At 41.7% G+C, this 14,938-nt stretch overlaps 1 protein-coding gene across 1 annotated transcript; it reads left to right on the forward strand.

Moving 5' to 3' along the window:
- Window positions 1-797: 797 nt before the first annotated feature.
- On the forward strand, window positions 798-3,662 carry LOC122451728 (PRAME family member 9/15-like). The gene is made up of 3 exons (XM_043484642.1): window positions 798-1,084; window positions 1,545-2,102; window positions 3,101-3,662. The coding sequence occupies exons 1-3, from the start codon at window positions 798-800 to the stop codon at window positions 3,660-3,662; spliced, it is 1,407 nt and encodes a 468-aa protein (XP_043340577.1).
- The last annotated feature ends 11,276 nt before the right edge of the window (window positions 3,663-14,938 follow it).

Here is a 14,938-nt window from a genome sequence, read left to right on the forward strand (position 1 = left end):
GCAGGTTCATTCCCCATCTGGGAACTAAGACACCCCATGCCATGCTGCCAAAATTGAAAAATAGAAATAAATGAATAAAAATAATTTATTTTCATATATACTGATTTAAGACTTTGGTTTTACCTTGAATGTAGTTTTGACTTAATCCCAAATGTTTGATTGGTGCTTTTTAAATGTCTTAACAAAGCAGATGCTCTTTTTAGTGAAAAACATCTTTGGAATTTCATTTCTTTTTTTAAATTTTTTCTCTTCTTTTTTGAAATTTTATTTCTTGAAATTTAAAATGTTTAGCTTGAGCACAAACAGCCTTCATTCCAGGGATATCTCTTACTCTTTATCAGCTCAGTGAACTGTAGGAACTGAGGATAAAGGGTATATTGGGCCACATGATGCTCCTATTCCCATAGTCTCAAGGCTCTAAGTGATATATTAAAAAATTTCCCCCTAAAAAAGATGAATCTCAGCCTTTAGCACATGGTACCCACTTCCCAGTGATACATGATTAAGCAAAACAGTGGATGGAAATGGACGGATGGTGGTTGGGTTTCTCCCTTCTTGCTACTTGTGAGATCATACTCTAGTGCCCATAGGGGTAGAGCTATGGCTTTGTGCCCACTGAGTCCAGAGTGTAATTGGAACTAACAGGCACTTGCACTACTGCCAAGGCAGTGACCTTTGTCTGAGAAGATTCCTCTGAGGAGTGGGGACACAGAGGTATGTTCTTGCTTGGCCTGAGAAGGATGCCTTGTTCTCTGGAAGTTTCCAGAGGATTTCTTTTGTAGCAGAGTCAGATCAGTATGAGTATTTGGGCCCCACCCAGACTCCTGGGCCTGGCAGCTATAAGCCTGCTAAGGAATGAGAACTTGGCCATGAGTGCTTTGGAGTTTCTGCCCATTGAGCTCTTCCCCCCACTCTTCATGGAAGCCTTCTATGGGAGTCACAGTAAGACTCTGAAGACCATGGTGCATGCCTGGCCTTTTGTCCACCTGCCTCTGGGAGGCCTGATGGAGCTGCCTCATCTGATAACCTTACAAGCGGTACTGGATGGATTTGATGTCCTGCTTGCCCAGAAGGAGCGCCCCAGGTGAGTCTAATCCAGGTAGCCTGGAAGGTTACTAGACATCCAGAAGAGACAGCTGGGGTCATAGAGTGAATGGTCAAGGGATGGACCGGAGGCTTCTGATGATGTCAATGAAGAATTTCAGAGGCCTTGACCACTGCTGAGCCCTCTTTGAGAAATGCCTTCTGGAAGTGTAGGAGTGTCTAAGGTGCAGGGAAACCTGAAAGAACATGTCCCAGCCTCTTCCCGGGGATTCTTAAGGATTGTAGAAGTAGAAAATCAAGAAGGATGATAGGGGCAAAGGAGATAGAGGAAAGTGAGGCAGTATCCATACTGAAGAGGAAGAGGGCAAGGCAGCAGGTAATGTCAGGAATCTGAAGTAAAAACTCAGGTGAGAAGTCTTAGTGTTGCCTATATTCTGAGACTGTGGTTTCATTCAGTTTGGATTTTAAACCATTGCTGCCCATCTGCTGTTTCCCCACAGGAGGTGCAAACTGCGGGTGTTTGATTTAAGGAATACCGGCCAGAACTTCTGGAACATGTGGTCTGGAGACATAGAGCACATGTCCTCAAGCTCACTGAAGGCACCAGTTCCTGAGGACAGGTCAAGGACAGAGAAGCCCTTGGCTCCCTTGGAGGTGTTTGTAGAGATGAGCCTCAAGGAATGGGCCATGGATGAGTTCCTCACCTACCTCATGAGGTGGGCAGAACAGAGAAAAGATTCCATACATCTGTGCTGTAAGAAGCTGAAGATCTTTGGGATGCCTGTGGAAAATATTATGAAGGTCCTGAGTGTGGTGCAGCTGGACTGTATCCAGGATATAGAAGTCAACCAGAACTGGCATCTGTCCAGCCTGGCCACATTCACTCCTCTCCTGGGCCAGATGAGTAACGTGCAGAGACTCATACTTTCTGTCTCTGAGGAGCAGGAACAGCATGTTGTTGTCCAGTTTACCTCTCAGTTCCTCAAGCTGCACCACCTCCGGGATCTCTGTCTGGAATCTCCCTTCTTCCTGTCAGGCCACCTGGACCAGATGCTCAGGTAAGGGAGGCAGCACTGGTTGAGAAACAGCGAACACAACACTACCATGTCAAGTGCACTGTCTTATTTTATGCTCTATCCTGAAGTGTGGTAACACAGAGCTACCGAAATCAAGGCAGAGGAACAAATGGATAGGGACTCTGGAAAGGGATACCAATCTAGGGAGCTATAGACTATGGGACTGGAATGTACCAAAGAACAGTTTGAGGTTTCTACTTTAGGAGGAGATATCTATGTCCAGACAACATAGGAAAACAAGTGGAAAGGATCTTGAGGAGGGACCTGAGCATTTCTAAATTTCTCTGCAAGTCTGTGGCCACAGACTCGAGCCTCTCTCAAATTCCCTGTCTCTAAAATGTTTTTTTGTGCTTCAGGTAAGTTAGTTAATATATGGGAAATGCATGGTTCTGGAGATGATGATAATAGAGCAGGAGCCAAAGGGACAGTAGAAAGTGGCAGATCATCTGCAGATGACACAGGGACATAAATGAGCCCCTGCAGACTGGAAACCTCAGTTGATATTGTGGGAAATTACCCAGGTTGTTTTTTTATTCATGTAACCCAGGTACCTCACCCAGCCTGAGATATGAGTGCCTGAGCCCAAGCAAAGACAGAAGAAAGCCTGAGATGAAAGTATCTTTTACCTTCTCTTCCGATACTAAAATTCAGAGATGCCTGCACTTGATTTAGACATGATGTCAGGCTCTCCCTCTGAGCAGGTTCTAGATATTCCATTATGTTCATTCACCCTTATAAGAAAGTAGAGTATGTTACACCCTGCTTGACAGATTAGGAAAGAGAGATTTCAAGGTTCTATGTACTTGACTCAGTCACACAGTGAAGGTGAAATAACTCAGGCTAAAATGAGACTGGGCATGTTGGATATTGACCTTTATTTGACGGTCAGAATGACCTTGGCCTTGGGAAAATCACTTGTCTCTCACCTGGAGGTCACCTGCCTCCCCAGTTTCTCAGACCTAATTGTCCTTTCTTTACAGGTGTCTGGTGAGCCCCTTGGATAACCTCGCGATAACTTACTGCCTCCTTACAGAATCAGACTTGACCCACCTATCCCAGTGCCCAAGCATCAGTCAGCTAAAAGGCCTGGATCTGAGTGGGGTCACCCTGGTTGACTTTAGTCCTGAGCTCCTTCAAGTTCTGCTGGAGCAAGTTGCAGATACCCTCCAGGAATTGGATTTAAGTCAGTGTGAGATCATGGACTCCCATATCGAGGCCATCCTGGCTGCTCTGAACCACTGCTCCCAGCTCAGGTCCCTCAGCCTGTGTGGGAACTCCCTCTCCATGGTGGCCATGGAGAAGCTGCTGCATCACACCTCAGGGCTGCCCAGTTTAAGTCATGAGTTTTACCCAGCCCCTCTGGAGAACAGCTCTCAGGCAGTTCTTTCAGAAGAGAGACTTGCCCAGCTTCGAGCTGAGCTTTTGGAGATTCTGAGAGACTTGGGACATCCCAGGACCATCTGGCTTAACACCATCTTCTTTGTTTCCTATGGCTACAACGACTACTCCCATTTAGAAATTATTGAATACAACCCTGCCTAGTTGGGTGCACCTATCAAAAGCTTTCTTCTGGGCACTTGAAAGCTGAAATCTATGACACAGGTACGTCGTAAAGGGAAACCAGACCCATGGTTTTAGACATTTGTTCTGTGTGAATGAGAAAAGAAAAAGTGAGCCAGTGAATTTGCAGAAGGAAATGTTGACCTGGAGAGCTGATGCGACTTTTGGGGATATGTGTCCCACAGAGTTAGAAATGTGAACCAAAATGATTTAGGGGGATTTGAGCTTGAGAAACATAAGTTAAAGTTATCTCTGGTGGATGATTATAAAGAAATGGTCAGAAATAAAAAGACCCCTCATGTAAACCTACTGCTATCCTGCATGAAATATCCTGTTTTCTCAGTTTTATATCTTGGAAATCTCCAGATAGTGACAAAATTTAAAAAGGCGTGGAGTTGTCTATGACCTGAAACCTTAGCATTCCTGCAAGTTCTTTTTTCTATCTAGGGCATCTCTTACCTCCTTGCTTGTTTCCGTGTCTGTTCATCGGGTTAATACACGCAAAAGGGAACATACTCAGTGGCCAATGAGCCAGTGGAGTGAAGAGCTCTTGCCAGAGTCCTCACTGCTGACACAGGTCATGACCCTGGGCATGAGCAGTCCTCATGGTTCTCCTGGAGGGTCCATAAATCTTAGTTCCTGGCCTTTGTGTGTGCTGAGAAAGGGTTTGACTATATAAGGCAAACCCTCCAGTTCTGGGAGGGGCAGTCCAAACTATGAATAATCTGGAGACTCTGGTCCTCACCAAACCATGCCTGTCATGGCTGGGTAGTGGTCCTCCTTGAATTAATCTAGTTGTGCACATCCAAATTCATTTTAATAAAATGCTAAAAGAGTACAGGCATTTATCATGGTTTTAGTATTTCTATGCCACATGTAAAAATTTATGTCCTTTAGAGAGTAGGTCATGTCAATGAGAGATTTACAAAATTCCCATAACACCTGTTTCCCACCATCAGGAAAGACCAGCATGTTTTGCCATCAGATAATCAGGATGTATAACAAAACACCTGTGGGAATATGTGACCTCCTTGCCTGTGGTAAGACATGGTATAGCCAATAGGTTTGTTCTCGTTCTTCAGTTGCTGAGTCATGTCCAACTCTTTGCAGCCCCATGAACTGCAGCATGCCAGACTTCTCCATCCTTTATTATCTCCCAGAGTTTGCTCAAACTCACATCCATTGAGTTGGTGATGCCATCCAGTCATCTCATCCTCTGTTATTCCCTTCTCCTCTTGCCCTCGATCTTTCTCAGCATCAGGGTCTTTTCCAGTGAGTCAGCTCTTCACATCAGGTGGCCAAATTATTGAAGCTTCAGCTTCAGCATCAATCTTTCCAGTGAATATTCATGGCTGATTTCCTTTAGGATTGACTGATGTGATCTCCCTGCAGTCCAAGGAACTCTCAAGAGTCTTCTCCAACACCACAGTTCAAAAGCATCAATTCTTTGGCACTCAGTTTTCTTTATGGTCCAGCTCTCACAGTGGTACATGATTTCCCTTCTCCAGGGGATCTTTCTGACCCAGGGATGGAACCTGGGTCTTCTGCATTGCAGGCAGATTCTTTTTCTGAGCCACCAGGTAAGCCAACCAATAGGGGTCAATAGATCATTGAGCAACATGGCAGTTGGGGTTGCCCTGCTCAGTCAAAAACCCCCATATAACTTTCAGTCTGCCCTCCATACCCTCATTTCCACATCCTTGCATTCCACCAACTGCAGATCCTGCAGAACTATATTTATTCTTGAAAAAATCTGCATGTAAATGAATCTGAGCAGTTCAAATTCATGGTTCCAGGGCAATGTGCATATATAGGGATATATTAGAGATTTATTATGGGAACAGGCTTTCATGGTTGCTGATGCTGAGAAGTCCCACAATCTGCTGTCTGTAAGCTAGAGAACAAGCAAAGCCAGTGCTATAACTCAGACTGAGGATTAAGACTGAAAACCAGTTAAGCTGATAGTGTTACTCCAAGTCTGAGGCTGAAGACCTGAGAAACAAGGGGACCACTGTTTTAAGTTTCAGAGTATGGAGGCTCAAGACAGAAGCTTCAATGTTCCTGGGTAAGAAGACCCAGGAGAGAATTTGCCTTCTTGTTTCATTCAGACCCCAAGGACTAGATGATGCCCACCCATGTTGGTGAGAGTAAATCTCTTTACTCAGTCTACTGATTCCAATGTGCTTCTTTATCCAGAAACACTCTACCAAAAACACCCAGAATTCAAGGTTTACTAGTGATCTAGGTATCCCTTTGCAAGAACCAATGTCCACACACACAAAAGTCTATCCATCTCACTGACCCTAAACAAAGGGCACTCATAAGAAGGCTTCTTGCTGAGGATTCAGGGATTGGTGTAATTGGCTCAGAGGGGGACATGATATAGGGGTGACAGAACCTTAGGCAAGAACCTCAGTTTCTCCATGAAGTGATAATAATGTTGGACACCCACCTTATGGGATATTTGTAGAATCCAATGAGATGATGCACTTGAGGGCTTAGCACTGGATCTGGCATAGAGTAAAAGTTCAATAAATGCATCTTTTCTTTCTTTTTTCCCCCTAGTAGACACCCCCAGGACTCTTGATCCCTCCAGTCTATCCTTTATTGCTTATAAGACCAGGAGAACAAGACTTGGACCTGAAGTGGGTCTCAATTTTTACATGTGGCCACCCAGATGATGCCACCCAGCTGAAGATATTAAGAAGAGATGGCAAGAATACACAGAAGAACTATACAAAAAAGATCTTAATGACCTAGATAACCACGATGGTGTGATCACTCACCTAGAGCCAGAAATCCTGGACTGTGAAGTCAAGTGGAACTTAGGACACATCTCTATGGTCTAAGCTAGTGGAGGTAATGGAATTCCAGCTGAGCTGTTTCAAATCCTAAAAGATAATGCTGTGAAGGTGTTGTACTAAATATGCCAGCAAATTTGGAAAACTCAACAGTGGCCACAGGACTGGAAAAGGTCAGTTTCATTCCAATCCCAAAGAAAGCAATGCCAAAGAGTGTTCAAACTACCACACAATTGCACTCTTCACATGCTAGCAAGGTCATTCTCAAAATGCTTCAAGCTAGACTTCAACAGGACATGAACTGAGAACTTCCAGATGTCCAAGCTGGATTTAGAGAAGGCAGAGGAACCCGAAATCAAATTGCCAACTTCTATTGGATCATAGATAAAGCAAGAGAATTTCAGGAAAACACTTACTTCTGTTTCATTGACTATGCTAAGGCCTTTTACTGTGTGGATCATAACAAACTATGGACAATTCTTAAGGAGAAGGGAATACCAGACCACCTGACCTGCATTGTGAGAAATCTGTATGCAGGTCAAAAAACAACAGTTAGAACTGGACCTGGAACAACAGACTGGTTCCAAGTTGGGAAAGGAGTACATCAAGGCTGTACATTGCCACCTTGCTTAATTAACTTATATGCAGAATACATCATGAGAAATGCCAGACTGGATGAAGCACAAACTGAAATCAAGACTGCTGGGAGAAATATCAATAACCTCAGATATGCAGATGATACCACCCTTATGGAAGAAAGTGAAGAGGAATTAAAGAGCCTCTTGATAAAGGTGAAAGAGGAGAGTGAAAAAGCTGGCTTAACTCAACATTCAAAAAGCTAAGGTCACGGTATCCCGTCCCATCACTTCATGACACATAGATGGGGAAACATTGGAAACAGCGACAAACTTTATTTCTTGGGCTCCTAAATCACTGTGAACGGTGAAATTAAAAGTCCCTTGCCCTTTGGAAGAAAAGCTATGACCAACTTAGACAGCATATTAAAACCCAGAGACAGTACTTTGCCAACAAAGGTCCATCTAGTCAAAGTTATGGTTTTTCCAGTGGTCATGTATGGATGTGAGAGTTGGACCATAAAGAAGGCTGAGCACCAAAGAATTGATGCTTTTTGTGGTGTTGGAGAAGACTCTTGAGAGTCTCTTGAACTGCAAGGAGACCAAACCAGTCAGTCCTAAAGGAAATCAACCCTGAATATTCATTGGAAAGCCTGATGCTGAAGCTGAAGTTCCAATAATTTGGCCACCTGATGCAAAGAGCCGACTCATTATAAAAGACTCTGATACTGGGAAAGATTGAAGGCAGGAGGAGAAGGGGATGACAGAGGATGAGATGGTTGGATGGCATCACCAACTCAATGCACATGAGTATGAGCAAGCTCTGGGAGTTGGTGAACAACAGGGAAACCTGGTGTGCTGCAGTCCATGGGGTTGCAAACAGTCAGACATGACTGAATGACAGAACAACAACAACACCCACTCAATGGACGTAAGAAAACTCTGGAAGATAGTGAAGGACAGGGAAGTCTGGCACACTGCAGTCCATGGGGTTGCAAAGAGTCAGACACAACTGAGTGACTGAACAACAATAACCCAGGTGACTCAGTGGTTAAGAATCTGCCTGCCAATGTAGGAGATGCAGGAGATGGGAGTTCGATCTCAGGGTCAGGAAGATCCCCTGGAATAGAAAATGGCCACCTACTCCAGTATTCTTGCCTGAAAAATTCCATGGACAGAGGAACCTGATGGGCTACATCGCACGGAATTGCAAGGAGTGAAGCCCAACTGAGCATGCAAGCACAGTGCATCAAAGTTTCATGAGTCACTCAAGCTGCTCTAGCAGCCAATGCAGGGAGAGAGAGCAGGGGGCATAGGAGAGACTGGAGGCATCTCTAGTGATAGACGTTCTGAGCCTCAAGTCTCCTATGCCATCTGCTGTAGATAGGTCAGAAGATATTAAGCAATTTGGCAAGCAGGACTGTATAGTTCAGTATTTTTTTTTTAATCTGACATTATGTAAATGTTATTTGAGTATAAATATTTGCACTGTGACTTATATATAATATTAAAAATGTAAGTATTCTTTTAAAAGTATAAAGTATATATAGTACTTTTAAAGAATGCATGTTGATTTTTAAAAAATATTTAACCCGGTTTGGAATCTCAAAACAAATGAGACTTTAAAACTGATGTTAAAGGTCAATGAACAAGAATTATTTTCTTAAAAATGTTTAGAATAATAAAATTCTAGAACTGGATTTCAATTATATATATATTTTTAAGTAGACTACTTTTTAGAGCAGATTTACATTCACAGTAAGTCAAGCAGAAAGGACAGAGAATTTCGATTTACCTCCTGCCCCCACCAAACACACAGCCTCACCCACTATCAACAACCCCCACTGGGTTGGTAATTGTGATAACTGATGAACCTACAATGACACATCATGTCACACAAAGTCCACAGTTTACATTAAAGTTCACTCTTGGTGTTGTATATTCCTTGAGTTTGGTCAAATGTTTAATGACATGTATCCATCATTGTAACATCATACATAGCAGTTTCACTGCCCAGAAACCGTCTTGGCTCTGGCTACTCATCCCTCCCTCCCACCAGCCCTGGCAACCACTGAACTTTTTGCTGTCCCCAGAGTTTCACTTTTCCCAAAATATTATATAATTGGAATCATACAGTAAGTAGCCTTTTCAGATTGACTTCTTTCACTTAGTAATAGACATTTAAGTTTCCTCCATGTCATTTCATATTCTGTATATATTGCAGCTTATTCATTCACCTCTTGAAGGACATCTTGGTTGCTTGCAAGTTTTGGTAATTATGAATAAAGCAGCCATAAGCCTCTCTGTGCATGTTTGGTATAGACATAAGATTTCAACTCATTTGGGTGGATATCAAGGAGTGAGATTTCTGGATGAGGGCATGGGTTACAGTTTTTTTTTTTTTTTCCTTTCAATCTCATCTCTTAGACAGAGATTGTCCCATAGGGCAGGGACCGTGTCTGTATCACCCTGTGGTCCCATAGCTGAACACGGACTCTGTTGTGGCAGTAAATGCTTATACTTCATGGTTCATGGAAATCTTTATCATCAGTTTATAGCCAAATGTTATCATTCACTAAAATGTAAATTTTGGGAAGCTCATTGTTAGTTGGCTACCAATAGTTTAAGTAAGTTGCATTTGGAAGAAATAACACTTGTGCTTCTGTGGTCATTACATTTGTACGTGTAAGCTGTACACAGAGAAAAACTTCCATTTGTTTTCCCCGCTTTTGTTGGCTTCGGCCAAATAATACAGGAAAATATTCTCAACACAAAACATCCCAATAATATAGACAGAACAAGCTTCTTCCTGAACTTCCTCCTCATCCCAGGCCCCTCTCCAGAGGGTTCTATTTAGTGTATCTCCTGAGACTTTTCCCTGACTTTCTGTACATTTATATGTGCATGTGGAAATGTCTGGTTTAATCTTCTCTTATAGAAAAAGTGTTTTCATGTGGCTTTGGTCGTCTTCCTTTAAAAAAAATTTTAAAGCCAGGTCTTTAAACCTCTGTCCTCATTTGTATTAGCAGGGCTACTGTATTTCAGAATGAATGGTCCACAATTTGACCCTTTGCCTGTTTATGGAAATTTAGATTGTTCCAATTTTTTGGTTCCTATCTATCACAGAGTAAAAAAATCCTTGTACTCACCAAAGGTTCTCTTTGGTTTTGCAATGTTTTCTCCCTGTATTTAGCCCCATCTCTCCTAATCATTCATTTCATCCTCAAGCTAGATCATTTTCATCAACTTATGACAGGCTCTCCACTATCTTCAGTTTAAAAAAGAAGCAAAAAGAAAGAAAAGAAAAACCTCACTTGACTTCATAGCATCCTCCATCTCTTGTTTCATTTCTTTTCCTTCACAGCAAATCTTCTCTAAAGAGGTCTCAACATTCCTTATCTCCATGTCTTAATATTTCACATATTCACATTGTTTTTTCTATTTCTCAAATACATGGAGAAGGATGCTGAGTAATATAAAATAAAAATACATAGGTACTCACACCCAGTTTTACACTTCCGAATCAACATTTTGCTATATTCATTTAAAATTTGTAAGCCTATTACAATATTTTTACAAATATATATTCTTTTTCATATTTTTTCCATTATGGTTTATTACAGGATATTTAATATAGTTCCCTGTTTTAGACAACAGAACCTTGTTGTTGACTCATTCTATTTATAATAGTTTGCATCTGCTAATCCCAAACTCCCAATCCGTCCCTCCCTCACCCCACTCCCCCTTGGAAACTACAAGTCTAGGCTTTATGTTTGTGAATCTGTTTCTGTTTCACAGAGAATTTCATTTATGTTGTATTTTAGATCCCACATATAAATGATAGCTCATGAAATACTTCTTACTCTTTCTGACTTACTTCACTTAGTGTGATAATATCTAGGTCCATCCAAGTTGCTGCAAATGGCATTATTTCATTCTTTTTTATGCTTGAGTAGTATTCCATCACATAAATACACTACATCTTCTATATCCATTCATTGGTCAATGGACATTTAGGTTGTTTTTTTGTCTTGACTATTGTGAATAGTGATGCTATGAACATAGGGATACATGTATCTTTTTGAATTAGAGTATTGTCCAGATATATGCCCAGGAGTGAGATTACTGGATCATATGACAACTCTATTTTTAGTTTTTTTAGGAAACTCTATACTGTTTTTCATAGTGACTGCACAAATTTACACTCCAATAAACAGTGTAGGGCAATTCCCTTTTCCCCACACCTTCTCCAGAATTTGCTATTTGTAAGTCTATTATAATATTACAGATACAGGTGACTCTTTCTGGGAAATTCTCCCCTATCCTTGAACCTCTGTCTCTCCCTCCCTTTCTAAGATAACCATTATTTTAAACTAGTCATATACTATTACTATACATGTTTTAATTATGAGATGTTAGGGGGAAAAAAAACAAACTTTTTGGCCAACTCGGTGTTTTCAAATTAATTTTTCCATGAATAGCATTTAATTTCAGATGCTGGTAAAATTTACATAAATGTGACACTTTATGTTGGGCTTCCCAGGGGACGCTAGTGGTAAAGGACCTGTCTGCCAATGCAGGAGACATAAGAGATGTGGGTTTGATCCCTGGGTCAGGAATCCCTCCCCCACTGGAGGAGGACACAGCAACCCACTCCAGTATTCTTGCCTGGAGAATCCAATGGACAGAGAAGGGTGGTGAGCTTATAGTCCATAGAGTCACACAGAGTTGGACTTGACTGAAGTGACATAGTACACACGATATTCTATATATTCTTTTCCATGTGCATTTTTTGGGCAAGATTTTGTCTTTGAGATTTATTCATATTGGCTCATGTAGATTTAAAAATCATTCTTATTAGGTTATAATTTATTGATAGGGAACTACACACATTTAAAGTCTACAGTTTGATAAGTTTTGACAAACATATTCACCTGTGAAACCAGCAACACAATCAAGCACAGTGTATTTCCACACTCCCAAATGTTTCGTTGTGCCCTTGGGAGTTGGTGACATTCAGACTTAGTGACTGAACAACAACAATCAATAGTGTATATGTCCATCGCAATTTCCCAATTCATCCCACTAAAAACACTAATTTTATATTTTGTTTCTTTTCTTCTCTCTTCTTTCTCTTTTATTTCTTCTTTTCCCTCCCTTTCCTCCTTCTCCATCTTTCAGAACTGGACTATTCTAGATTTTTCATTCATGGATCACTGTCGTAATTGGTCCACAAGAGGCTCTCACTTGCAGGTATATGTATATACAACTGTATAAATTCCCTTTTATTCCTCTTATTCACTTCCACTCCCTTCCCCACCATAGATAACTATTCTATCATGTGACCTAGCCTCAAATTTGCATGTATCCTTATAAAATATGTAGTGTCATTTTTTGTGTGTCTGGAAAGTTATGGCCAACCTAGACAGCATATTAAAAAGCAGAGACATTACTTTGCCAACAAGGGTCCATCTAGTCAAGGCTATGATTTTTCCAGTAGTCATGTGTGGATGTGAGAGTTGGACTGTAAAGAACGCTGAGAGCTGAAGAATTCATGCTTTTGAACGGTGGTGTTAGAGAAGACTCTTGAGAGTCCCTTGGACTGCAAGGAGATCCAACCAGTCCATCCTAAAGGAAATCAGTCCTGAATGTTCATTGGAAGGACTGACGTTGAAGCTGAAATTCAATACTTCAGCCACCTGATGTGAAGAGCTAACTCATTGGAAAAGACCCTGATGCTGGGAAAGATTGAGGGCAGAAGGAGAAGGAGACAACAAAGGATGAGATGGTTGGATGGCATCACCAACTCAATGGACATGAGTTTGAGTAAACTCTGGGAGTTGGTGATGGACAGGGAGGCCTGGCGCACTGTAGTCCATGGGGTCACAAAGACTTGGACACAACTGAGCGACTGAACTGAACTGAACTGAATTCATATACATGGCATAGCACATAGTGCTACAGACAGCTTGATACTACAATTAACTGCCCAACCCAGAAACTCTGGAGAGTGAACAAAAGTGCTGTTATTATTAATACTTCCAGAACAACAGGGAAATCCTGGTGAACTTATAATTATCTAAACTATAGACCTTCTTTACTTACTTTTTCAACTGGTAACATTTTTAAAATTTAATAATGACAATAACAATGATATTAGTTGTTATGGCAAACACCATTGTAATTCTCTAAGGTAGACATTGTTATTATCCCCATTGAACAAGTGAGTGAACTGAAGCACAGAGAGATTAAGCAAGTGTGTCCGAGGTCACAAAGGGCTTCCCAGGTGGTGCAATGGTAAAGAATCCTCCTGCCAGTGCGGGAGACGTGGGCTCGAACCCTAGGTCAGGAAGATCTCTTGGATGAGGACATGGCAACCCACTCCAATACTCTTGCCTGGAAAATCGTATGGACAGAGGAGCCTGGAAGGCTACTGTCCATGGGGTCACAAAGAGTAGGACATGACTGAGCACACACACACAAGGTTACATAGGCAAAGAGGACTGAGCTGGTTTTGAACCTAAATTAGTCAGTCTGGCTCTGGAGTCTCTGCTACTGACCATAATACCATAGCTGCCTTTGAATCCAAAGATTCTGAGGGTTTGGGCAGCACTGGTAACATAGTGGTGAGCACAGCTGCCCGCAAATGTTCTTATCTTATTTCAAACCTCGTAGGAAATAGCTAAAGTTTCTACACTGTATCTGATGTTTAATGTGACTTTTTAGTTTATGGCATTTCATTTTCCAAGAATTTTTTAATTAAAAAATAAGATTTGATTTCTAAAACACTTCTGAATTTTTGAGGGAATCATACTTTTCCTTCTTTAGTCTGTCATTGTGAATTATAATGATAGATTTTTCAGAGGTTGTCTTGAATTCCTAGAATGAACTTTACTTAATCATGATATACTGCTTTTTAATACACTATTGGATTCAGTTAGCTAAGAAAGTTTGCCAAATGGGCCTATAATTTACTTCCCTTCTAACGTTCTTATTCAGCTTTGAAACATAGGTTACAGGCAGCCTCATAAACTAATTACACAGTTTTCTCTGCTGTCTGTTTTCTGGAACAACTTATGTGAGACACGAACTACCCAAAAGTGTGGAAAAATCACATCAGACAGCTGAGCCTGGAGGTTTGGGTAAGGGGAGTCTTACTAATTCAGTTCAATTCAGTTCAGTCACTCAGTCATGTCCAACTCTTTGCAATCCCATGGACTGCAGCACACCAGGTTCCTCTGTCCTCCACTATCTCCTGGAGTTTGCTCAAACTCATGTCCATTGAGTCCACTGAGGGATGCTGTCTCACCATCTCAGCCTCTGCCGCCCCTTCTGCTTTCATGCTTTCCCAGCATCAGGGTCTTTTCTAATGAGTCACAGTCTTCACATCAGGTGGCCAAAGTATTGGAGCTTCAGCTTCAGCCTCAGTCCTTCCAATGAATATTCAGGGTTGATTTCCTTTAGGATGGACTGGTTGGATCTCCTTGCAGTCCAAGGGACTCTCAAGAGTCTTCTCCAGCACCACAGTTCAAAAGCATCATTTCTTTGGCGCTCAGCCTTCTTCATGGTTGGATATATGTATACATATAGCTGGGCTTCCCTAGTAGCTCAGATGGTAAAGTACATGCTTGCAATGCAGGAGACCCAGATTCCATCCCTGGGTTGGTAAGATCCCCTGGAGAAGGAAATGGCAACCCACTCCAGTATTCCTGCCTGCAAAATTTTACGGACAGAGGAGCCTGGCAGTCTACAGGCCATGGGGTCGCAGAGAGTCAGACATGACTGAGTGATTAACACACACACACACATACATATGACTGTTTCACTTTGCTATGCAGTAGAAACTAACACAACACTGTAAAGCAACTATACTCCAATAAAA

The sequence above is a fragment of the Cervus canadensis genome, chromosome 13, assembly GCF_019320065.1.
Source record: "Cervus canadensis isolate Bull #8, Minnesota chromosome 13, ASM1932006v1, whole genome shotgun sequence".
NCBI classification, from domain to species: Eukaryota; Metazoa; Chordata; class Mammalia; order Artiodactyla; family Cervidae; genus Cervus; species Cervus canadensis.